The 22,024-nt window shown below is 47.6% G+C and overlaps 1 protein-coding gene across 13 annotated transcripts in view; it reads left to right on the forward strand.

Moving 5' to 3' along the window:
- Positions 1-22,024, forward strand: part of PLXNB1 (plexin B1) — a 191,026-nt gene that overhangs the window by 66,587 nt on the left and 102,415 nt on the right. For 10 of the 13 annotated variants that reach the window (XR_013636020.1, XM_073350752.2, XM_078853513.1 and 7 more), the window contains one exon: positions 5,943-7,086. Coding sequence is in view for 12 of the 13 variants with exons in the window: in XM_073350752.2 (XP_073206853.1) it covers positions 5,943-7,086 (1,144 nt within the window). In the remaining variant the exon portion in view is untranslated. Of the gene's footprint in view, positions 1-5,585; positions 5,661-5,942; positions 7,087-22,024 lie in introns of all 13 variants that reach the window. The other 3 variants (XM_073350758.2, XM_073350760.1, XM_073350761.1) reach the window with 1 other exon arrangement.

Here is a 22,024-nt window from a genome sequence, read left to right on the forward strand (position 1 = left end):
CATGGCTTCAGTGAGGCTTTAGTATATCCAGGGATTCTGCTAAGCCACTTGGGCTTGGCTACTTTGTTGGGGGAAAAGAAAATCGGTGGTGGCATCCAGCATGCACCACCCCTTGTGGCACCAACATGAGATGCTACTGGCAGCAGTTTGTACAAATCTGTGACCCTACCCTCTCCTTTTTTGCATGAGAAAAGAAATCAGTAATAAGCTTAACTAAGCAGCTGAGTTTACACTTTGGTGAAATGAATGGGGTAGTTCACAGCTCTCAGCCTAGGTGCTGGCCCTAGGGGTGCTAGGGGTGCCCATCATATACAGGGTTTCCGTCATATACAGAGTTTACAGTTTGGTTCAGTGGCTCTCAGAACCCACAATATACAAATTGTTCCAGCACCCCTGCCTCTCAGAGCTATGGTTCCAGACTTTGCATCAATTATACTTTTGGGTCACAGTTGTGAGGTTTTCTTTGCAACTATAACAGTTGAAGGGTTGGTTGGTTTGTTTTGTTTTTAATGAATGCTGAGATTTTGGAAAGCAATTTAATACTTTCCAAGAGGTGCAAGGATAGTATGTGGAGCTTGCTGGTTGTTTCCGGCAGGTGATGGGAAGTGATAGTCAGAGAGTAGTCTCTGAATGAACAGAGAAATTCTCAGCCAGAGAACTGCCAGAGAGTAAGTAGTCCGTGGATTCTGAAGAGATGAACAGTTCCTCTGAAGGAGGCTCTGTCTTGCCCTTTTTCATAAGTCGTCTCCTGTCGACTCATTTCTGGCTTTTGCTCTTTAGGACTGACCGACTTTTTAAAATTACTATTCAAGATTGGGTGGAGGTGCCTGCAGAGAACAAATGGGGGCCTACATTGTGTCCCAAAATAAGAGCTTTGGATTTCCACACTGGCTTACATGCTGCCTGGATAAGTCTGTGCAGGAAATGAGGAGAGAGCTGCTGCTACTCAGAGACTTGCAGGGTTAGTGAAGAAATACATTCTAATGTGATGCTTTGTCCTTAGAGAATTTAATACTCTAAGACAGGGGTGGGGAACCTATGGCCCACGGGCCGGATTTGGCCTGCTGCTTCATTTCATCCAGCTTGCAACAAGTCTCCACACTGTGGGCCGGAAGCCCCGAGACGCGGCGCCCCTCCATGGGGCTGGAGTTGTGAGTGCTGGCTCACCGCACTGCAGGGGGAAGTTAGGGTTGCCAGGCCGTTAAAAGTCCGGTCGGCTCTGTGCAGCTCCCGGAAGCAACCGGCATGTCCCTGCCGCCCCTAGGCACGTGCGATCAGGGAAGCGCTGCGCTCTGTCCCCAGCGCCGGCTCCGCAGATCCCATTGGCTGGGAACTGTGTCCAATGGGAGATGCAAGGGAGGTGCCTGCGGGTAGCACACACTGTGCAGAGCCCCCCCGTCCCCTCGTAGAATCATAGAATCTCAGGGTTGGAAGGGACCTCAGGAGGTCATCTAGTCCAACCCCCTGCTCAAAGCAGGACCAACCCCAACTAAATAATCCCAACCAGGGCTTTGTCAAGCCCGGCCTTAAAAACTTCTAAGGATGGAGATTCCACCATCTTTGTAGGTAACCCATTCCAGTGCTTCACCACTCTCCTAGTGAAAGTGTTTCCTAATATCCAGCCTAGACCTCCCCCACTGTGACTTGAGACCATTGCTCCTTCTTCTGTCATCTGCCACCTCTGAGAACAGCCGAACTCCATCCTCTTTGGAACCCCCCTTCAGGTAGTTGAAGGCTGCTATCAAATCCACCCCTCACTCTTCTCTTCTGCAGACTAAATAATCCCAGTCCCCTCAGCCTCTCCTTGTAAGTCATGTGCCCCAACCTCCTGGTCATTTTTGTTGCCCTCCGCTGGACTCTCTCCAATTTGTCCACATCCTTTCTGTAGTGGGGGGCCCAAAACTTGATGCAATACTCCAGATGCGGCTTCACCAGTGCCGAATAGAGGGGAATAATCACTTCCCTCCATCTGCTGGCAATGCTTCTACTAATGCAGCCCAGTATGCCATTAGCCTTCTTGGCAACAAGGGCACACTGCTGACTCATATCCAGCTTCTCATCCACTGTAATCCCCAGGTCCTTTTCTGCAGAACTTCTGCTTAGCCAGTCGGTCCCCAGCCTGTAGCGGTGGTGGGATTCTTCTGTCTGCACTTGTCCTTGTTAAATCGCATCAGATTTCTTCTGGCCCAATCCTCCAATTTGTCTAGGTCACGCTGGACCCTATCCCTACCCTCCAGCATATCTACCTCTCCCCTCGGTTTAGTGTCATCCGTGAACTTGTTGAGGGTGCAATCTATCCCATCATCCAGATCATTAATAAAGTTGTTGAACAAAACCGGCCCCAGGACCGACCCCTGGGGCACTGCGCATGATACCAGCTGCCAACTAGACATGGAGCTGTTGATCACTACCCGTTGAACCTGACAATCTAACCAGCTTTCTATCCACGTTATAGTCCATATGGGGCCTAGGGGCTGGATATGCTGGCCGCTTCCGGGAGCAGCAGGGAGCCAGGGCAGGCAGGGAGCCTACCTTAGCCCCGCTGTGCTGCTGATCGGGAGCCACCTGAGGTAAGCGCCGTCCAGCCAGAGCCCGCACCCCAAACCTCCTGCCCCAGGTCGGAACCTCCTCCTGCACCCTAACTCCCTCCCAGGCCTGCACCCCTTCCCCAGCCTTGAGCTCCTCCCACACCCATACTCCTTCCCAGAGCCTGCATCCCGAACCTCCTCCTGCACCCCAACTCCCTGCCCCAGCCCTGAGCCCCCTCCTGCACCCCAAAACTCTTTGCCCCAGCCCGGAGCTCCCTCCTGCACTTCAAACCTTCCCCCACTGCCGGTGGGAAGCCCCAAGCCTCCCACCACGGGGCTGTATGTGGCCCACGACTGCTTTTTTCTGTGAGTCAATGGTCCCTGATAGAAAAAAGGTTCCCCACCCCTGCTCTAAGAAATGAGGATTGCGTTACTGTCCAGTGCAGTCTCTCCAGAAGGCCTGTGATCACATTCAGCACTGAATAAAGTAGTCATCTTTCTGAAAAGCAGCTAGGAGCCTTTGTTTCCAAAGGGTGCAATGAGATAGGGGCACAGGGAATCAAACCCGGGCACAGTGTGATGCTCTGGCCTGGGCGGACTGTCCAGTTCCCTCAGACTGGAGGGATTGGTCTCAGTTTTACGTTTTGATAACATTTGCCATGACAATTAAATATTATTGGAGTAAGATGCGTCAGGGATGGGAAGGAGTGATCCTAATAGGGATATTCCAAAGGGCCTCAGGGAAATGAGTGCTGCTGATCTTTGAAGCCTCTCCTTGGAGTTCTGCTGGTACAGCTGAGCCAACTATGACCTTTCACACCTAGATGGATGGTTACCATAGCAATGGATGCAGAATAGTGTTAGTCTGTGAATTGGTCAATAAGAGAGAAGCCTGACTTATTTTGTTCTCTTTATTGGACTAGTGCTGAGGCTCAATATTGATTGCTGCAGATGTTCTTTAATAGGATATAAATAGAGCTGGAGGAAACGTATGTTTTTGAAACCGGAGGATTTGTAATAGGAACAACGCTGGTTCTTGGGAGCTTGTCAGGGTCTGTTTTGTAAAAGAAAACTCAGAGCAGGCACTATCCTTGTGAGATTTTCAAATGACATTGATCTGAAACCTGAAATGCTACTATATGGGGTGAAAAATCTGGGGAAGAGAACTTGAAGCTAGGATTGGAGGTGTGACAGAGACTGAAGAAGTAGGATGCAAAAAACAATATGATTTCTCTGAACACTGACAGTTTTTTGCTTGATTCAAACGCAGAACAGTTTGATTCTATTAACTGAGACTCACCTACACTGTGTGTAAAAAAAAAAAAAAAAGTTTAATATATATTTCAGTCCTATAGTGTAATCAGAAGTGAGCTGTATTTTTTTTTCCTAAACCAGGGGTCAGCAACCTATGGCACAAGTGCCAAATTTTAATGGCACGCTGCGGTCTGCCGGACCCGGCAGACAGCAGCGTGCACTAAAAATCCTGCCCGGCCCGGCCCGCTCTTTTCCGCCAACCGCTCTCTCCTTGCAGGGCAGGCAAGCTTCCTCCTCCCCCAGCCTCTTCCCCCAGTGTGCTGGGTTCCTGCCCCTCCTTCTCTCCCGCCCTGCAGCCGATCAGCTGACTGCTCTTGGGAAGGGGAGAGGTAAAAGCAGAGCCGCAGCATGCTCTCTGCTCCAGGGACTTTGGGGAAGGGGGTGGAATCAGGGCATAACCCCTCCAGCCCCCTGCCGTGAGCTGCTCAGAGCAGGGGGCTGGGAGCACCCTGATGACCCCAGCCCACACCCCCAGCCCTCTGCTCTGACCCCTGAAACCTCCTCACACACCCCAGCCCTGACTCTGGCACTCCCCACACATCCCCAGCCCCCCCACATCCCACGCCCTGACTCTTGCACCCCCCACATCCCCACTCCCACCCTGAGCACCAAACGGGAGCTCCGGGACAACCCCCCCGCATTCCCACCTGCACCCCTCACACCAAATGGGAGCTGCCCAGGTAAGTGCTCCACACCTAAACCTCCTGCCCCAACCCTGAACCCCCTCCCTCTTTCTAGCTCCTGGCCAGACTCTGCACCCCAACCCCCATCCTGCTCCTTCACCCCCAGCCCTGTGCTCAGTGCACTCCCACCCTCATCTCAGTGCAGAGAGAGAGAAAGAGAATGGGTTGGAACCAGGGAGAAGGTAGGTACCTACTCTATGTGGACAGGGCCGGGACTCCAGACCGGCAGTGGGCTGAGCGGGGCCGGCAGCCGGGATCCTGGCTGGCTGGCAGGAGCTGGTGGACGGAACCCCAGGCCGACAGCGGGCTGAGCTGCTTAGCCCACTGCCAGTCTGGGGTCCTGGCCGCCGGCCCCGCTCAGCCCACTGCCTGTCTGGGGTTCTGGCTGCCTGCCCTTTGCCAGCCGGGGTCCTGGCTGCAGGCCCCACTCAGCCTCCTGCCGACCTAGGTGAATGGAACCCCAGGCCGGCGACGGGCTGAGCGGGCCGGCGGCGTAAGATCAGCATTTTAATTTAATTTTAAAAGAAGCTTCTTAAACATTTTGAAAACCTTGTTTACATATGACAATAGTTTAGTTATATAATATATAGATTTATAGAGAGAGACCTTCTAAAAAAGTTAAAATGTATTATTGGCACGCGAAACCTTAAATTAAAGTGAATAAATGAAGACTTGGCACACCACTTCTGAAAGGTTGCCGGCCCTGTTCTAACCATGATGTATTATCATGAAATATTGCTCTTGAGTAATACCCATAGTGTACTAGATTCTCTCTAAACATATGGCCCCTGTCCTGGAGAACTCACAGTGCACAACCCTGCTAAAGCCTATGTCTGTAATACAGTCCAGGAGCATGGTTAAATAAGGCTCACTTCTGTCTGTACTGCAAGGACATACTGTGTTTTAGCTATTGTGTGGGGTTTCTGAGTTTGAACCAGCTCCCTGACGTGCTAGTTTTTACAGTATAAATAGGACCTTCTGCCAGAGGTGGCATTGTTGGGTCAATGCTTTGGCCAGATTTCTCTTGAGGAAACATGAATATTGATTCCCTGTTTCTCAGATAACCAATCCAAGTTCTGGGCCTACAATGAAAGTCTTGGTAATGGGGATCTCCACCAACAAATGAAGTAATCTGGTAAGTGTCCCAGGAATATCTGTAATATTCCAGCCTCTCAACAGTCTTATTTTACTCTGCGCTTGTCACCTTAATACCTTGGTGCACAAAGCCATTGATGCTTCCATGGGCTTCCTGCTTTTGATATTCTTTAAGAATTTCTCATTTGTTGCTGTTTGGTCTCTAGATTTAGCCACTGTTCACCCACCTCTTCTCATAATAAAAGTACGATGTTGAAAGACTCTGATTTGTGTAAACCTTCACTCCTGGCTCCAGAGGGTAACAGCTTTCTCTCTCTTGCAGAACGTTTACCATGTCTCTGGGAACTTTCCTTCTTCCTGCTCTCTGTTTCCTGGGGGCAGTGATTCCAAGGGGACTGCAGTATGTCACCTTTTCACACAACACCACAAAATTCCTTCACCTGACTATGGATTCTGAGTCTGGGACCCTTTATCTGGGCGGCACCAACTTTCTTTTCCAACTAACTTCAGACCTGATGATGGAGAGCGCAGTTCAAACTGGACCAGTTTTGGACAGCAAAGATTGTCTCCCCCCTGTCTCAAAGCTGGAATGTCCCCAGGCACACAACACTGACAATCACAACAAGTTGTTACTGGTGAACTCTGTGCAGGAGGAGCTCATTGTGTGTGGCAGCGTGCACCAGGGGATCTGTGAAAAAAGAAGCCTCACATCCATTGACCACGTTCTCTTCCGACCGGAGAGCCCTGGAGACACTCAGTATGTGGCTGCAAATGACCCAAATATCACTACTGTGGGACTTGTAGGCCACTCAAAAGATGACATGCCTCTGCTCTTTGTAGGACGAGGGTATACCAGCAGAGGGGTTGGAGGGGGTATCCCTCCTATCACCACCCGAAATCTCAGGGCCCATGGGGGGGACATGCAAGGGGCAGACTCTCACTCCATTTTCTCCTATGAAGAAACGGCTAAGTTGGCTGTGGGTCGGCTCTCCGAGTATAACCACCATTTCATCAAATCCTTTATCCATCGCTCCAGCGTTTACTTCCTGTTTTATCGCCGGGATCTGAAGTCCCAGTCACGGGAGTACAAGACCTACATCTCACGAATCTGTCTGGATGACTCTCACTATTACTCCTATGTGGAATTACCACTACTCTGTAGGAGCAAAAAGAAAACATACAGCATACTGCAGGCTGCTTATGTCACTGAACCCGGCAGTGATCTGACAAGAGGGAGATTCAGCACCCAAGGAGAAGTGCTGTTCACTGCCTTTTCTGCCTGGCAGGCTTCATCTGGCAAAGTGAGTGAGGAGTCTGCACTCTGTGTCTATACAATGGAGGAAGTGGACCGTCTGACCACTCGGACCAGGGATGTTTGTTATACGAAGGATGGGAAATCAGAGGAGGGGACAGAAGTGGCATATATCGAATATGATGTCAGTTCCAACTGTGTCCAGCTGCCAGCGGTAAGTGGCTTTCCTGAGTCTGATTACTGTTTACACTGTCTGTTTTACATCGCCCTGGCAGTGTAAATAGGCCTAAAAATGAGTGTAACCAACTTTGCACCCTTTTTAAGGCTTCTTTACAGTGACAGAATGGTGTAAAGGTGCCTTTCTGTAAAGGAGAATCAGGACGGAAGTGTGTGCGTGTGTGGGTGGTGGTGGTGGTGGGTCTGTAGTGGTGCTCTAATGCCATGCGGTTCTGTCTGCATTTTCAGTGTAAACCTCATTTTGCAAGGATTTATAATTAAATGTTATGTGCTGAGTGCCATCCCCAGCTGTGGGTCTGTAGGAGCTAGTATCTTAAAGGACCCTAAAAGAACAGTGCATAGCTCCCACACTACCATTAGAATATGGTGTGGGAACAATTTATGCTCTCCATTCAAACTTAGCCTCTCCTATCTTCCTACCACCACTTGTTGATATCCTCTGTTCTTCCACTCCCTCAGCAGGTTTACCAGCAGAGAGAACTGAAAGAAATGGGTCACATCCTGCCATGTGGGATGCATATGGAGGGGCCAGCCTCCAGGATTGGATTCAACCTGTGGAAACATTGATTCTTGAACCGCGTGGTTACAGTGTCTTGAATTGTAGTTTTTAATAATTTTGCTGAATCTGTTCCGTAGGGTGGGGTGTAGTTATGTGCCTGTCCCCTTGGATCTCAGACAGACGTGAAGAACACAATATACATTACAGAGGTTTCATCTTAAAGAGAACAGGAACAAAGAGATAATTTAAACAAAAGCAAGTCTCTTTGGCAGCAGTTCTTTCTTTCCCCATAAATCACTAGTCCTGGAAGATTTTGCGTTCGAAGAAAAGTTGTCCTCACATCCTAGCTCCTCTTCCTTTTGGATTCTGTAAGATGTGATAATCCTCTTTACAGGCATGACTTACATTTCTATGGCAACAGAAGAATGGGACAAATTCACTGAAGGAAAAAGGAATATAAGTTGATAGTATGAAATGGCTTGAGAACCCTGATTCAAATAGGTGTGCTAACTGTTTTTGTTTGTACTGTGATATCATCAGTGCTCACAAGCTAAATAGTTGACCTGCTCTGTTCTTGGAAGGGGGACTGCTAAGGAAAACCTAAATAGCGCAGGAAGTGGTGTTGGGTCTCCCCTCTGAAACACTGCTGGATTCAGTGCTTCAGCATGGTGCTTGAGATTACTACTTTTTTTAATCTGAGAACTAAAATCTGAGGCCTTGGCCACTTGTGGTTACTGAAATCCCCATGCCAGTTTTCAGTAGAGTGGGGTGTTAATCTACTAATTTCCTTTAAAGAATAGTACATAGTATGCAGTCATCTTCTAAGTGTTGTTTTACAAAGCATGCAAGAGGTACTGCAGACTTTAGGTCTCAGGAGTAATGTTTATGTAGTCCAAAAGCACTTTTGAGAGTGTACCATTTCTGCTGTAGTTGTGGCAGAGTTTAGAAGGCCGGCAGGAGAGCCTAGGAGTGAAGGGGGAGGCTCAGAGCAGAGGGGGGGTCCAAAAGAAGGAAAAATATTTCTGAGCTGAGAAGCAGGAGACCCTGTAGAGTTCATGTAGAGATTCTTTGACAGGGTAACAAGCCTTGTGGATAGGGGGGAAGCGGTAGACATGGTATATCTTGATTTTAGTAAAGCTTTAGATACTGTCCCGCATGATCCCCTAATAAACAAACTAGGGAAATGCAACCTAGATGGAGCTACTATAAGGTGGGTGTAAAACTGGTTGGAAAACAGTTCCCAGAGAGTAATCATCAGTGGTTCACAGTCATGCTGGAAGGGCATAACGAGTGGGGTCCCGCAGGGATCAGTTCTGCGTCTGGTTCTGTTCAATATCTTCATCAATGATTTAGATAATGGCATACAGAGTACACTTATAAAGTTTGTAGATGACACCAAGCTTGGAGGGGTTGCAAGTGCTTTGGAGGATAGGATTAAAATTGAAAATGATCTGGACAAACTGGAGAAATGGTCTGAAGTAAATAGGATGAAATTCAATAAGGACAAATGCAAAGTACTCAATTTAGGAAGGAACAATCAGTTGCACACATACAAAATGGGAAATGACTGCCTAGGAAGGAGTATTGCAGAAAGGGATCTGGGAGTCATAGTGTAACACTGTTGCAAAAAAAGCGAACATCATTCTGGGATGTATTAGCAGGAGTATTGTAAGCAAGACATGAGAAGTAATTCTTCTGCTCTACTCCACTCTGATTAGGCCTCAACTGGAGTATTATGTCTAGTCAGTGATGAGCTACCAAAATCTTAACAATGGGTTCCCTCCTCACTTCACGAGGGGGTCGTTGCCGCCCCCCGCTCCTCCCTAGGACCCCTGCCCCATCCACCCCTGTCCCCTGACTGCCCCCAGAACCAGCCAGGAGGGTCTCATGGGCCACCGTAGTGGGTGCCCAGCCCTAAGAGCCAGAGGCACCTGCCGGGGGGCGAGGTGGGGAGTCCTGGCGGTGCTTACCTGGGGCAGCTCCCAGGAAGCATCTGGCAGGTCCCTCTGGCTCCTAGGAGTGGGGGAGCATAGCTGGGGGGGAGCAGGGGGAGTGGCCGCTCCCCCCACTGATCACATCAAAAGTGGCGCCTTAGGCGCCAACTCCCTGGGTGCTCCAGGGCTGGAGCCCCCACGGGGAAAATTTTGGTGGGTGCAGAGCCCAGCCCCAGCTCAGCTCACCTCACCTCCGCTTCGCCTCCTCCCCTGAATGCACCACCCTGCTCTGCCTCTCTGCGCCCTCACACCCCACCCCCCCGGCTTCCTGTGAATCAGCTGTTCGGCGGGAAGCCGGGGAGGGCTGAGAAGCAGGCTGCGGCTTCCCGCTCAGGCCAAGGGTGGCGGAGATGAGCTGGGGCGGGGAGCGGTTCCCCTGTACGCCCCCCGCCCCCTGTGTTACCTGCTGCAGCGCGGGTGGCCCTCCCCCCTGCCTGAGCTCACCTCCGCTCTGCCTCCCTGGGCCTGAGCAGGAAGCCGCTGCTTGGTTCTCAGCCTGCCCCGGCTTCCCACGCGAACAGCTGATTCGTGGGAAGCCAGGGGGCTGGCGGAGAAGCAGAGCGGGGCAGTGCATTCAGGGTAGGAGGCGGAGGCAAGGTGAGCTGGGGCCGGGGGTGGGGCAGGGAGCTGCCAGTGGGTGCTCTGCTCCCACCAAATTTTCCCCTTGGGTGCTTCAGGGCTGGAGCACCTGTGGAGTCGGTGCCACTTTTGGCCGGTTAAATTTAGAAGCCCTTTTAGAACCAGTTCTAAAAGGGCTTCTAAATTTAACAACCGGTTCTAGCGAACCAGTGCGAACTGGCTCCAGCTCACCAGTGTGTCTAGTTCTGGGTGCCACCTTTCAGGAAGGATGTGGACAAATTGGAGAGAATCCAGAGAAGAGCAACAAAAATGATTAAAGGTCTAGAAAACATGATCTGTGAGGGAAGATTGGAAAAATTGGGTTTGCTTTGTCTGGAAAAGAGAAGACTGAGAGGGGACATAAGTTTTCAAGTACATAAAAGGTTGTTACAAGGAGGAGGAAGAAAAATTGTTTTTCTTAAACTCTGAGGATAGGACAAGAAGCAATGGGCTAAAATTGCAGCATGTGGGGGTTTAGGTTGGACATTAGGAAAAACTTCCTAACTGTCAGGGTGGTTAAGCACTGGAATAAATTGCATAGGGAGGTGGTGGAATCTCCATCATTGGAGATTTTTAAGAGCAGGTGAGACAAACACCTGTCATGAATGGTCTAGGTAATCAGTCCTGCCATGAGTGCAGGGGACTGGACTAGATGACCTCACGAGGTCCCTTCCAGTTTTATGATTCTAAGATCATCAGCTATGTACCTGTCCCTCCCCCATGATTCCTGAAGTCACCTTCCCCTCTACTCCACAGCTACCCCTTTTGCCCTTAGGCTTCCTATTCTACCTAATAAACTAACATAACAGATGGTCAAGACATGCACATGCCATGGTCATCCATGGGGACTGAACCCCAGACCTACATGTTTTTATGCATTTTCAATACAATTTGCATGCTGAAGTTGTGGTGCTGAACAGAATGAATGAAATCAAAGAGTGGGAATTTCAGAAGTGCTTGAGGGAGTTAGGTAACCAACTCTCACAGGCTGTTTTGAAAATCCTCCTTCCAAAACAAATAGCACATGATACTGTCCTGATTGAACTGGATGGGAGAGGGATATCGAGGGGTCCAGTATTCCAAGGTCTCTGCTGTATAATTCAGGTCTTATCTGCCAGATAAGACATGGGATCTTATTAACAGATTTATCCAATGGCATGTGAATTTCTCAGCAGACTTCATCCTCCTCCATTCAGTGTGTGGATGCGGTTGTCATTAAAAATTGTATCTAACAGCATGTAAGCTTCTGTGCCAGCTCCAGCCTGCTTCATTCAGTGTGTGAGTGGAAGCGGCTGTCAATGAACATTTTATTCAGAGGGAGTTTTAACTCCTTCAATTTTAATGGTGGCAGCTCATGCATTATTTAGGAATAATGCTAATTAAATGTGTACTTTGTGTCTGCTTGTAAACTAGCTTCTGCACAAGGTTTATGTTGAAAACCTATTCCCAAGTTAGCATCAGACTGTATTTTCAGTATATGGGGACAGAAATATTAGACATTTCAGAATCATTTCAATACAATCCCTTCAACTGGAAAAGCATTTACTCTGCTGTCTCTAAAGTTTTCAGAAAAAGCAACTTCACCCTGAAAGTTTGTTGGAACATTCTGAAAACATACAGGCTTTTAAATTAGATTTCGGGTGAGAGTATGGAAAATAAGCCTTATAATTATAACCTGGTAGCAACCTTACCTATGAAGAGGCTATTGGTCACCATTAATTAAAAGCATAAATGAGGCTGTTGCAGGACTTGTAAGGGCTACTTAGCTCTTGTGAATGCTGCACAGAACCAGGGACAGGACAATGAAGTACATGATATGCATTATGGGCTCAGTACTCTAACTTGATTGCATTGCAAGATGTTGCTGGCAGCAGGAAGGGAGGGGGAGAGGGACGGAGGACTGGGATCACACAGCTTGTGAGATCTCTGGCTTAAAGTATTCTCTGCTACATTTCTACTCACTGGAATCTTTTCACTGTATAAAAGGTTATGGCTGTAAAACTATCAGAATTGTTGTCCAGTGAATAAAAGAAGAGCCTCAGTCCCAATCTGTGGAGAGGAACAAATATTCATTGTGGTCCATTAGTTGGGGTTACATAGTTAATCCCACACATGGTTCCTGCAGTGCACTGATACTGATGGGAAGTTTGTGCAAAGATCAACTCCTTATAAAAAAGAAAAGGAGGACTTTGTGGCACCTTAGAGACTAACCCATTTTTTTGAGCATAAGCTTTTGTGAGCTACAGCTCATTGCATTGGAGGCATGCAGTGGAAAATACAGTTCTTGTAATTCTCCTTATAAAGCAGCCAGACTTTGTTAGAAAAGTTGCTGTTGCATTCACCATCACACAGAGGGAATGATGATGTTGGGCATTTCTGGGCACAGCTGTTCCTTCCTTTTGGCCATTTACGTGAATAATTACCTCTTTTAAGCTTTTGGTAAAAGTTAGTCATCATTAGGGTTTAGTGTCAATGCTCAGTTAAGATAAATGGAATAGTTCACACATTTCGTAGAGCTGTTGGTTTAGGATGTATAAGACAATAGCATCAGGGTCCCATTCAAAAGGCTCTTCACAGCTATAAAGGCTTGAAACTTTTTTTTTAAATGGAAATTTAGATGTGGCACAATCTCAGTCTGCCATAAGACAGTGTAAACATATTTTGTGGCTAGGAGCGTGACATCCCAGCCAGCAGACTTAAATGCCTAACATATATGGTGAAAAAGTTTCTGGCTGCAGTTTTAAAAACTGCCTAATAATTGGGCAACCTGATAAATAAAAAAGCAATAAGTCGCCAGGCCTAGATGGTAGCCTTGGAAACAAGCAGGGAGAACTGGAGGTCCTGGTGAAGGCAAGGAATTATGATGCGATTGGAATAACAGAGACTTGGTGGGATAACTCACATGACTGGAGTACTGTCATGGATGGTTATAAACTGTTCAGGAAGGACAAGCAGGGCAGAAAAGGTGGGGGAGTAGCACTGTATGTAAGGGAGCAGTATGACTGCTCAGAGCTCTGGTATGAAACTGCAGAAAAACCTGAGTGTCTCTGGATTAAGTTTAGAAGTGTGAGCAACAAGAGTGATGTAGTGGTGGGAGTCTGCTATAGACCACCGGACCAGGGGGATGAGGTGGATGAGGCTTTCTTCCGGCAACTCGCAGAAGCTACTAGATCGCACGCCCTGGTTCTCATGGGCGACTTTAATCATCCTGATATCTGCTGGGAGAGCACTACAGCGGTGCACAGACAATCCAGGAAGTTTTTGGAAAATGTAGGGGACAATTTCCTGGTGCAAGTGCTGGAGGAGCCAACCGGGGGGAGAGCTTTTCTTGACCTGCTGCTCACAAACCGGGAAGAATTAGTAGGGGAAGCAAAAGTGGATGGGAATCTGGGAGGCAGTGACCATGAGTTGGTCGAGTTCAGGATCCTGACACAGGGAAGAAAGGTAAGCAGCAGAATATGGACCCTGGACTTCAGGAAAGCAGACTTTGACTCCCTCAGGGAACTGATGGGTAGGATCTCTTAGGGGAATAATGTGAGGGGGAAGGGAGTCCAGGAGAGCTGGCTGTATTTCAAAGAATCCCTATTGAGGTTACAGGGACAAACCATCCCGATGTGTCAAAAGAATAGTAAATATGGTAGGCGACCAGCTTGGCTTAACAGTGAAATCCTTGTGGATCTTAAACATAAAAAAGAAGCTTACAAGAAGTGGAAGATTGGACAAATGACCAGGGAGGAGTATAAAAATGTTGCTCAGGCATGTAGGAATGAAATCAGGAGGGCCAAATTGCACCTGGAGCTGCAGCTAGCAAGAGATGTTAAGAGTAACAAGAAGGGTTTCTTCAGGTATGTTGGCAACAAGAAGAAAGCCAAGGAAAGTGTGGGCCCCTTACTGAATGAGGGAGGCAACCTAGTGACAGAAGATGTGGAAAAAGCTAATGTACTCAATGCTTTTTTTGCCTCTGTCTTCACGAACAAGGTCAGCTCCCAGACTGCTGCGCTGGGCAACACAGCATGGGGAGTAGGTGGCTAGCCCTCGGTGGAGAAAGAAGTGGTTAGGGACTATTTAGAGAAGCTGGACGTGGACAAGTCCATGGGGCCGGATGCGTTGCATCCGAGCGTGCTAAAGGAGTTGGCGGATATGATTGCAGAGCCATTGGCCATTATCTTTGAAAACTCATGGCGATTGGGGGAAGTCCCGGATGACTGGAAAAAGGCTAATCTAGTGCCCATCTTTAAAAAAGGGAAGGAGGAGGATCCTGGGAACTACAGGCCAGTCAGCCTCACCTTAGTCCCCGGAAAAATCATGGAGCAGGTCCTCAAGGAATCAATCCTGAAGCATTTACACGACAGGAAAGTGATCAGGAACAGTCAGCATGGATTCACCAAGGGAAGGTCATGCCTGACTAATCTAATCGCCTTCTATGACGAGATTACTGGTTCTGTGGATGAAGGGAAAGCAGTGGATGTATTGTTTCTTACTTTAGCAAAGCTTTTGACACGGTCTCCCACAGTATTCTTGTCAGCAAGTTAAAGTAGTATGGGCTGGATGAATGCACTATAAGGTGGGTCGAAAGTTGGCTAGATTGTCGGGCTCAATGGGTAGTGATCAATGGCTCCATGTCTAGATGGCAGCCGGTATCAAGTGTAGTGCCCCAAGGGTCGGTCCTGGGGCTAGTTTTGTTCAATATCTTCATAAATGATCTGGAGGATGGTGTGGATTGCACTCTCAGCAAATTTGCGGATGATACTAAACTAGGAGGAGTGGTAGATACGGTGGCAGGTAGGGATAGGATACAGAGGGACCTAGACAAATTGGAGGATTGGGCCAAAAGAAATCTGAGGATCAACAAGGATAAGTGCAGAGTCCTGCACTTAGGATGGAAGAATCCAATGCACCGCTACAGACTAGGGACCGAATGACTCGGCAGCAGTTCTGCAGAAAAGGACCTAGGGGTGACAGTGGACGAGAAGCTGGATATGAGTCAACAGTGTGCCCTTGTTGCCAAGAAGGCCAATGGCATTTTGGGATGTATAAGTAGGGGCGTAGCCAGCAGATCGAGGGACATTATTGTTCCCCTCTATTTGACATTGGTGAGGCCTCATCTGGAGTACTGTGTCCAGGTTTGGGCACACTACAAGAAGGCTGTGGATAAATTGGAGAGAGTCCAGCGAAGGGCAACAAAAATGATTAGGGGTATGGAACACATGACTTATGAGGAGAGGCTGAGGGAACTGGAATTGTTTAGTCTGCAGAAGAGAAGAATGAGGGGGGATTTGATAGCTGCTTTCAACTACCTGAGAGGTGGTTCCAAAGAGGATGATTCTAGACTCATCTCAGTGGTAGAAGATGACAGGACAAGGAGTAATGGTCTCAAGTTGCAGTGGGGGAGGTTTAGGTTGGATCTTAGGAAAAACTTTTTCACTAGGAGAGTGGTGAAACACTGGAATGCGTTACCTAGGGAGGTGGTAGAATCTCCTTCCTTAGAAGTTTTTAAGGTCAGGCTTGACAAAGCCCTGTCTGGGATTATTTAATTGGGGATTGGTCCTGCTTTGAGCAGGGGGTTGGACTAGATGACCTCCTGAGGTCCCTTCCAACCCTGATATTCTATGATTCTATGGTACACACACAAGAGTTCAGAAGGAGCTTGAGAATGAAGTAGCTGAGCTGCTACCAGAAATATGCAATCTCTGATTAAAAACAGGTACTACACTTTGGGATTAGATGATAGCAAATATTGTACCTACTTTTTAAAAAAGTTCTAGATGTGATTTGGGGAATTACAGACCAATAAGCTTTGCATCTCTACATGGTAAATTGTTTGAAACAGTAATTAAAAATAGAATAATACCACAGCTGGAAGATCATGATATGATAGGGTCTAATCAACATGGTTTTTGCAGTGGAAAATCATGTCTTGCTTATATATTACAATTGTTTGAATGTGTCAAAGTAGTGGGTAAAGGAGAAATATTTCACAGAATTGGTTTAGACTTTCAAAAGGCCTTTCACAAAGGCCCTCTTTAGAGGCTACTAAAGAAGATAAGTAGCCAGAGATGAGTAACAAAGTATTGTCCTTGATCAAAAATTAGGTAAAAGATAGGTAAGAGTAGAAATAAATGGTGAATTTTCATAATGGCAGAAGGTTAACAGTGGGGTGCCTTAAGGTTCAGTACTAGGTCTGGTCTTTATTTCTCATATTTATTAATGACCTGGAAAGGGTGTGAGTTGTGTGGTGGCAAAATCTGTAGATGCCACAAAATTATTTGCATTAGTTAAATCTGGAGAAGATTGTTGAGCACTTCAGAGGATCCTGATCAAGCTAGGTGAATGAGCAACATGATGATGGCAAATTAAACTCAGTGTTGGTAAATGCAGAGTAATGCACATTGGAGAGAAAATTTTGAATTACTCCTACACGTCACAGGGTTCTAAATTAATGGTATTGACTTGGGGAAAGGACCTAGGTGTCATCAATGAAGACATCTGCTCCATGCATAGCTGCAGTTAAAAAAAGTGTTTATGATGCATAAGGAATGGATGGAGACTAATATGAAGAATATGATCATGCCTTCATATAAAGCGATGGGTTATCCTCAGCGGGAATCCTGTGTGCAGTATAGTTCACCCAGTCTCACAAAGGATATTGCAGAATTAGAGGAATTCAGAGAAGGGTGATAAGAATGATTAGGGACATGGAAAAAACGCTTGGAGAAGAGATTGAAAAGTTTGGGTTTGTGTAGAGGAAAAAAGAGGGGCATGCGTGTTTACTAAAATAAACAAAACGGTAATCCTAGAGAGAAGGTAAATTGGGAGCTTCTATTCTCTGTTTTATATACAAGAAAAGGGAATATTCAGTAAGATTGAAATGTTTGAAATTAAAACAGATAAAAGGAAATAGTTTTTCCATAGGCACTGGTTTTTACTTTTCCCTAGGGGTGCTCTGCCCCCAGGCCCTGTCCTCACTCCGCCCTTTCCCCCCAGGGCCCCACCCTCACTCCACCTCTTTCCGCCCCCTCCCTGAGGCCCCTGCCCTCCCGCTGCTCTCTGCCCTCCCCCAAGCCGCTGCCAAACAGCTGTTCAGCGGTGCCCCAGATTAGCTGATCAGCAACGCCCCCAATTAGCTGTAGTTGGTGGGCGCTGAACACCCACTGTGTTTTTTCCATCCATGCGCCACCTACAGAGCACTCATGGAGTCGGAGCCTAAGAGTTTTTCACACAAGGCATAATTAGACTGTGGAACACACTGCTGCACAGTATTATTGAGGCCAAGTATTTAGCAAGATTCAAAGAGTGATTGTTTGACTTATGGAGGCACTGGTTGTGACTCCATATTTAAGACTGAGTTCCATTGTGCACTTAAAGCAGGGATTCCCAATCTCTTGGTTTGTTTGAAAAATACAGCATATCCTACCCACAGTTACTGCACTTGTTCTGAGGACTTTATGGCTTATTATGACAAGCTGTAACCCATTAACAACTGCCCCAGCTGCTTTCCCTCCTGTGGTCCTCCCATAACTGGAAGGGTGTTAAAGGGCCACTTCACCTTGAATGGTCCCTTGAAATAGGTGTTAATTACTTATGCTAAACAATCTATTCCACCTTGTATTTAGCTGTGACACATTTCCCAGACCTGAGGAAGAACTCTGTGTCACTTGAAAGCTTGTCTCTCTCACCATAAGAAGTGGATCCAGTAAAAGAAATTCTCTCTCTCCCACCTTCCCTCTCTAAACCTAGGAAATTCAGTTAATTCAGTTACACCTAAAAGAAACCCAAACAAGATGAGGTAAATAGCGCACAGTTATGGCACTCAAACACTCTTCGCTCTGTCCTCTGCAGTGATGCCATGAGCGGAGAAGAGGAAAACAATCAAACATATCTAGAAACATCAGTTTAGTCAAATCTGGGAGCACAAAAGTAGCCATAGCCCTCTGACTATTGCTTGGAATCTCTGCAGGGTGGAGTGAGGGCTTGGGGTCCATAGCTGGGCATTGCTTACCTCAGAGGTTCCCAAACTGTGGACTGTGGCCCAAAGATGGGCTGCAACACAGTCCTACTTGGTCTGCTGGTGGAACAGTGTGTGGAGTTTGAGGGGGACATAAGGAATGTTGCTCCCCAAACTGTATAAGTTGATGGTGGGGGCACAATTTAAAGGTTCAGTCGCCCCCTGAACAGCTTGTCATGCACCCCCATCCCCCCCCGGGCAGGCCCCCTCCCACCTGCAGGGCACCCAGCGCCGCCATGTCTGACTGGGAAGCGGATGGTGATGAGTCCCATGCTGGGAACTGGCCGCCAGTCCCCTCCACTAGTGGAGTGGTGGCTAGGGATGGCCCACATCCAGCACCCCAGGCAGGCAGCAGAGGGCAAAGCGGAGCTGGTGGGTGGATGGCAAGGAGAAGGGACCAGTCCTGAGAGGCAGCGGCTCCCAGGGTGGCTAGAGGAGGCTGGAGGGTTCACAGCTGTTTCCACTCCTGAGCTGCCACAGCCTGAGATTTGTGGCTGTCGGAGTATCAGCCCTGCGGCCCCCCTAGGGACTAGGGCTTGAAGGTGCTGCTCTGTTTCTGCCTGGACAATGCTGTGATCGGGATCGTAACAGGTAATGGTTGGGCCTGAGCCCCTGCCTGGTCCCCGGCACTGGCAACCCCCAAACCCTTCCTTCCTTTCAAGGCAGGGGGTGCCTGTGAGGTGCACTAGGGTGCTGGGTGGGTGACTGTGGCTGGGCTGCCAGGTGACGTGCTCAAGGTACTTAGTGGGCTGCTGAGGCAGAAGGTGTTGGCGGGGGCTGGCTGTGGAACCTGCCTGGCCTCTTTGCCCTCTTGCTGGCCCTGGTCCTTGCTGAGGTGAGGGCCCACGCACGCCCCATGGTGCCCCTCTCCCCGATGGACCTGTGGTGGCCCCAGGAGGCCAGGCTGTGTGCTTGGCAGCTCCTTGCCTGATTTCCCATTTGATCAGCCTAATGGGAGGATAGCTTGTCTGCCTGGTGGGAGAGGTGGGAGGAGGCGCTATCAAACTGTGTAGGTTGATGTAATAATTAAAATGTATACTTTTCCTCAAGAAGTGTTGATAGTGGGCGGCAGTGCCTATTGCAGCTGCATAGGTGGGCCTCAGGGAAAAAGGTCTGGAAACCCCTTGCTTACCTCACACTGTTTGGATTGAAGTGTAACCTTCACTTTGGATTTCCTGGGCTTGTAACACTTGGTTCGGAGGTAACCATGCCATCCCTGTAATGGGCTCACCCAAAGTCTTTCCACCACAACCCCAGCTGGGAATAAAATAATTAAAAGGGAGAAGCAGTGGCTTCCCTGGACCAGAGAGAGCTAGAGTGGAGCTCCTGGCATGTAGGCCTGTGCTTAGCTCAGTAGGCCCCAGTCTGTTGTGTCTTGTGTGTTTAGGAGTGGACCTGGAGGGGTTCGGCTCTGCTCATCTGGGAGTTTCCCACGCCTGCTCCAGGGAGGCAGCTTTGAGCCCTGTTCCAGCATGAGGCCTCTGGGTGTTGTCTCAACAGAAATCCGACACTCCTTAATCCTAGCTGCACTAGGACCCAGGTGTGTGGGAGCAGAAGGAGGAAGTTGGGCTTGAACCCACCTGCCCTTTGCCTGGCAACCTGAGGCAAAGGGCAGAGCTGGGACTGTGTGCAGTGTGGTACAGACCAGAGCACTGAGCTGAGTTCAGCCAGCTGGGATCCCAGAGCTGGGCTGACTATGCCAACCCCCTCTGCACGGTGCCTGGCTGGGGCTGTGTGGGAAGTCCTGAGTCAGGTGCCGTTGTTGTGGGGGCTACTTCCTGGAGGACCCCAGGACCTGGGAGCCATTTCTGCAGCCTTAAAATACTGTATGGGAGCATTCTTTTGGGGTTTCTTGTTTAGTGTCCATATATGAAACCTCATAGTGTTTTTAAAAAAAAAACAAAACCCACCAAACTAATGAAATTCCCAAACACCACCCCACTCCCCAAAAAACCCCTAAGTTACAAAGGAGTTATGGTTGAGAGCACCTATCAGTAAGTTAATGGTTAAACATATTACAGGATTGTTGTAATTAAATTCTTTAATTGCCTATACACCAATGCTGGGAACTTGAATAACAAACAAGAATTGGAATTGCTCTTTTATTAGCATAAATTTGAACTAAGTGGTATTACTGAAGCCTGGTAGGGTGATTTGCCTGATTGGAATGTTAAAATGTTATAATCTATTTAGGAAGGATCAAGTGGGCAAAAGGAGAGGGGGAGTGGCACTCCATTGCCAAAAATGGCAATAGTTGTTTCTGAGTCACTGACAACTTGAAAGAAAAGATCCTGAATGCTTATGGATCTGTCTTAACAGGTAAACCACAAGATGAGGTACTAGTGTGTGTCAGCTACATAGCATGAAATCACCTTAGGGAACAGGATTGCTCCTTAAAAACATGTATAATAGGAAAAGATCTGCATGATTGTGGGGGACTTCAGTCTGAGTGACACATACTGGAGGTCTCATGCTGCCATTACTGAAACATCCTCAGAATTTCTAAATATTATAGATGACAATTTCCTAACACAAAAAGAAAAGGAGGACTTGTGGCACCTTAGAGACTAACAAATTTATTTGAGCATAAGCTTTCATGAGCTACAGCTCACTTCATCGGATGCTTTCAGTGGAAAATACAAAGTTTGCATCCGACATAGTGAATTTTGTATTAGACCTAGTACTGACAGATTGTGATACTTCCAGACTGCTTAAGCCTGATGAGTCAGCCCTGAGCCAGAGAGTGTGATGTGTCATTAGAGGCAATTACCTGCAGGTTTTGGGATAGGCCCTACACCATTCAACCAGGGTTCAGCCAAGCACAGGCGAGGACCCATCATCCCAAGGCAGGTAAGCAGTCTCTCTGGTCTGCTCAATGTTGTTGTTTGACTGGGAGCTTTCCCATTGCCCGTAGTTTCAACAGACTGCTTATGCCTCAGCTGGCTGCCAGGCTACTCTGACACACATGAAGAATTGATCACAAAATTAAAAATCAGTGGTAACTTAGGTGCAGGTGATCATGACTTGATCACATGTGCTATATGCAAACAAAATAAAGTCTAAAGAAGTAATATAAAATAAACCTGCCACTTTAAAAGGGCTAATTTCACAAAAGGGGAAAACAATTGAGCCAAATCAGTGGCAGAAAAAAGTGAATGATAATTGGTAAGTGTTTAAGAAGACTTTACTAGGTGGCCAAAAAGCTGCACTCAAGAAAGGTCACATGGGTTAAAAAGTCAACCTGGCATAGAGGGGATGTGAAAACTATATATATAAACTGAAGGAAAGGGAATTTGATAGTAATGAATATAAATCAGAAGCTAGGAACTGTAAAAAGTTGATAAGGGAAGCAAAGGGACACAAAGAAATGTCTATGGCCAGCAGAGTTAAGGACAATAAGGAGGGGGTTTTAAAGTATATTAGGAACGGAAAGAATCTTAACAATGACATTGGTCCATTACTAGATGGAAATGCTAGAATTGTCAATAATATAGAAAAGGCAGAAGTCGTCAATAAATATTTCTGTTCTATATTTGGCGGGGAAATAGCTGATGTCGTCATACCATATGATAACACACTTTCCATTCCACTGGTAGCTCTTGAGGATGTTAACTAGCAGCTATTAAAGTTAGATATTGTCAAATCAACTAGTCCAGATAACTTGCCTCCAAGAGTTTTAAAAGAACTGTTTGAGAGGCTTGCTGGCCCGTTAATTTTCAATAAGTTTTAGAACACTGGGGAGGTTTCTGAAGACTGGCAGAATACTTATGTTGCAGTAATATTGAAAAAGGGTAAACAG

The sequence above is a fragment of the Lepidochelys kempii genome, chromosome 7, assembly GCF_965140285.1.
Source record: "Lepidochelys kempii isolate rLepKem1 chromosome 7, rLepKem1.hap1, whole genome shotgun sequence".
Lineage (NCBI taxonomy): Eukaryota > Metazoa > Chordata > Testudines > Cheloniidae > Lepidochelys > Lepidochelys kempii.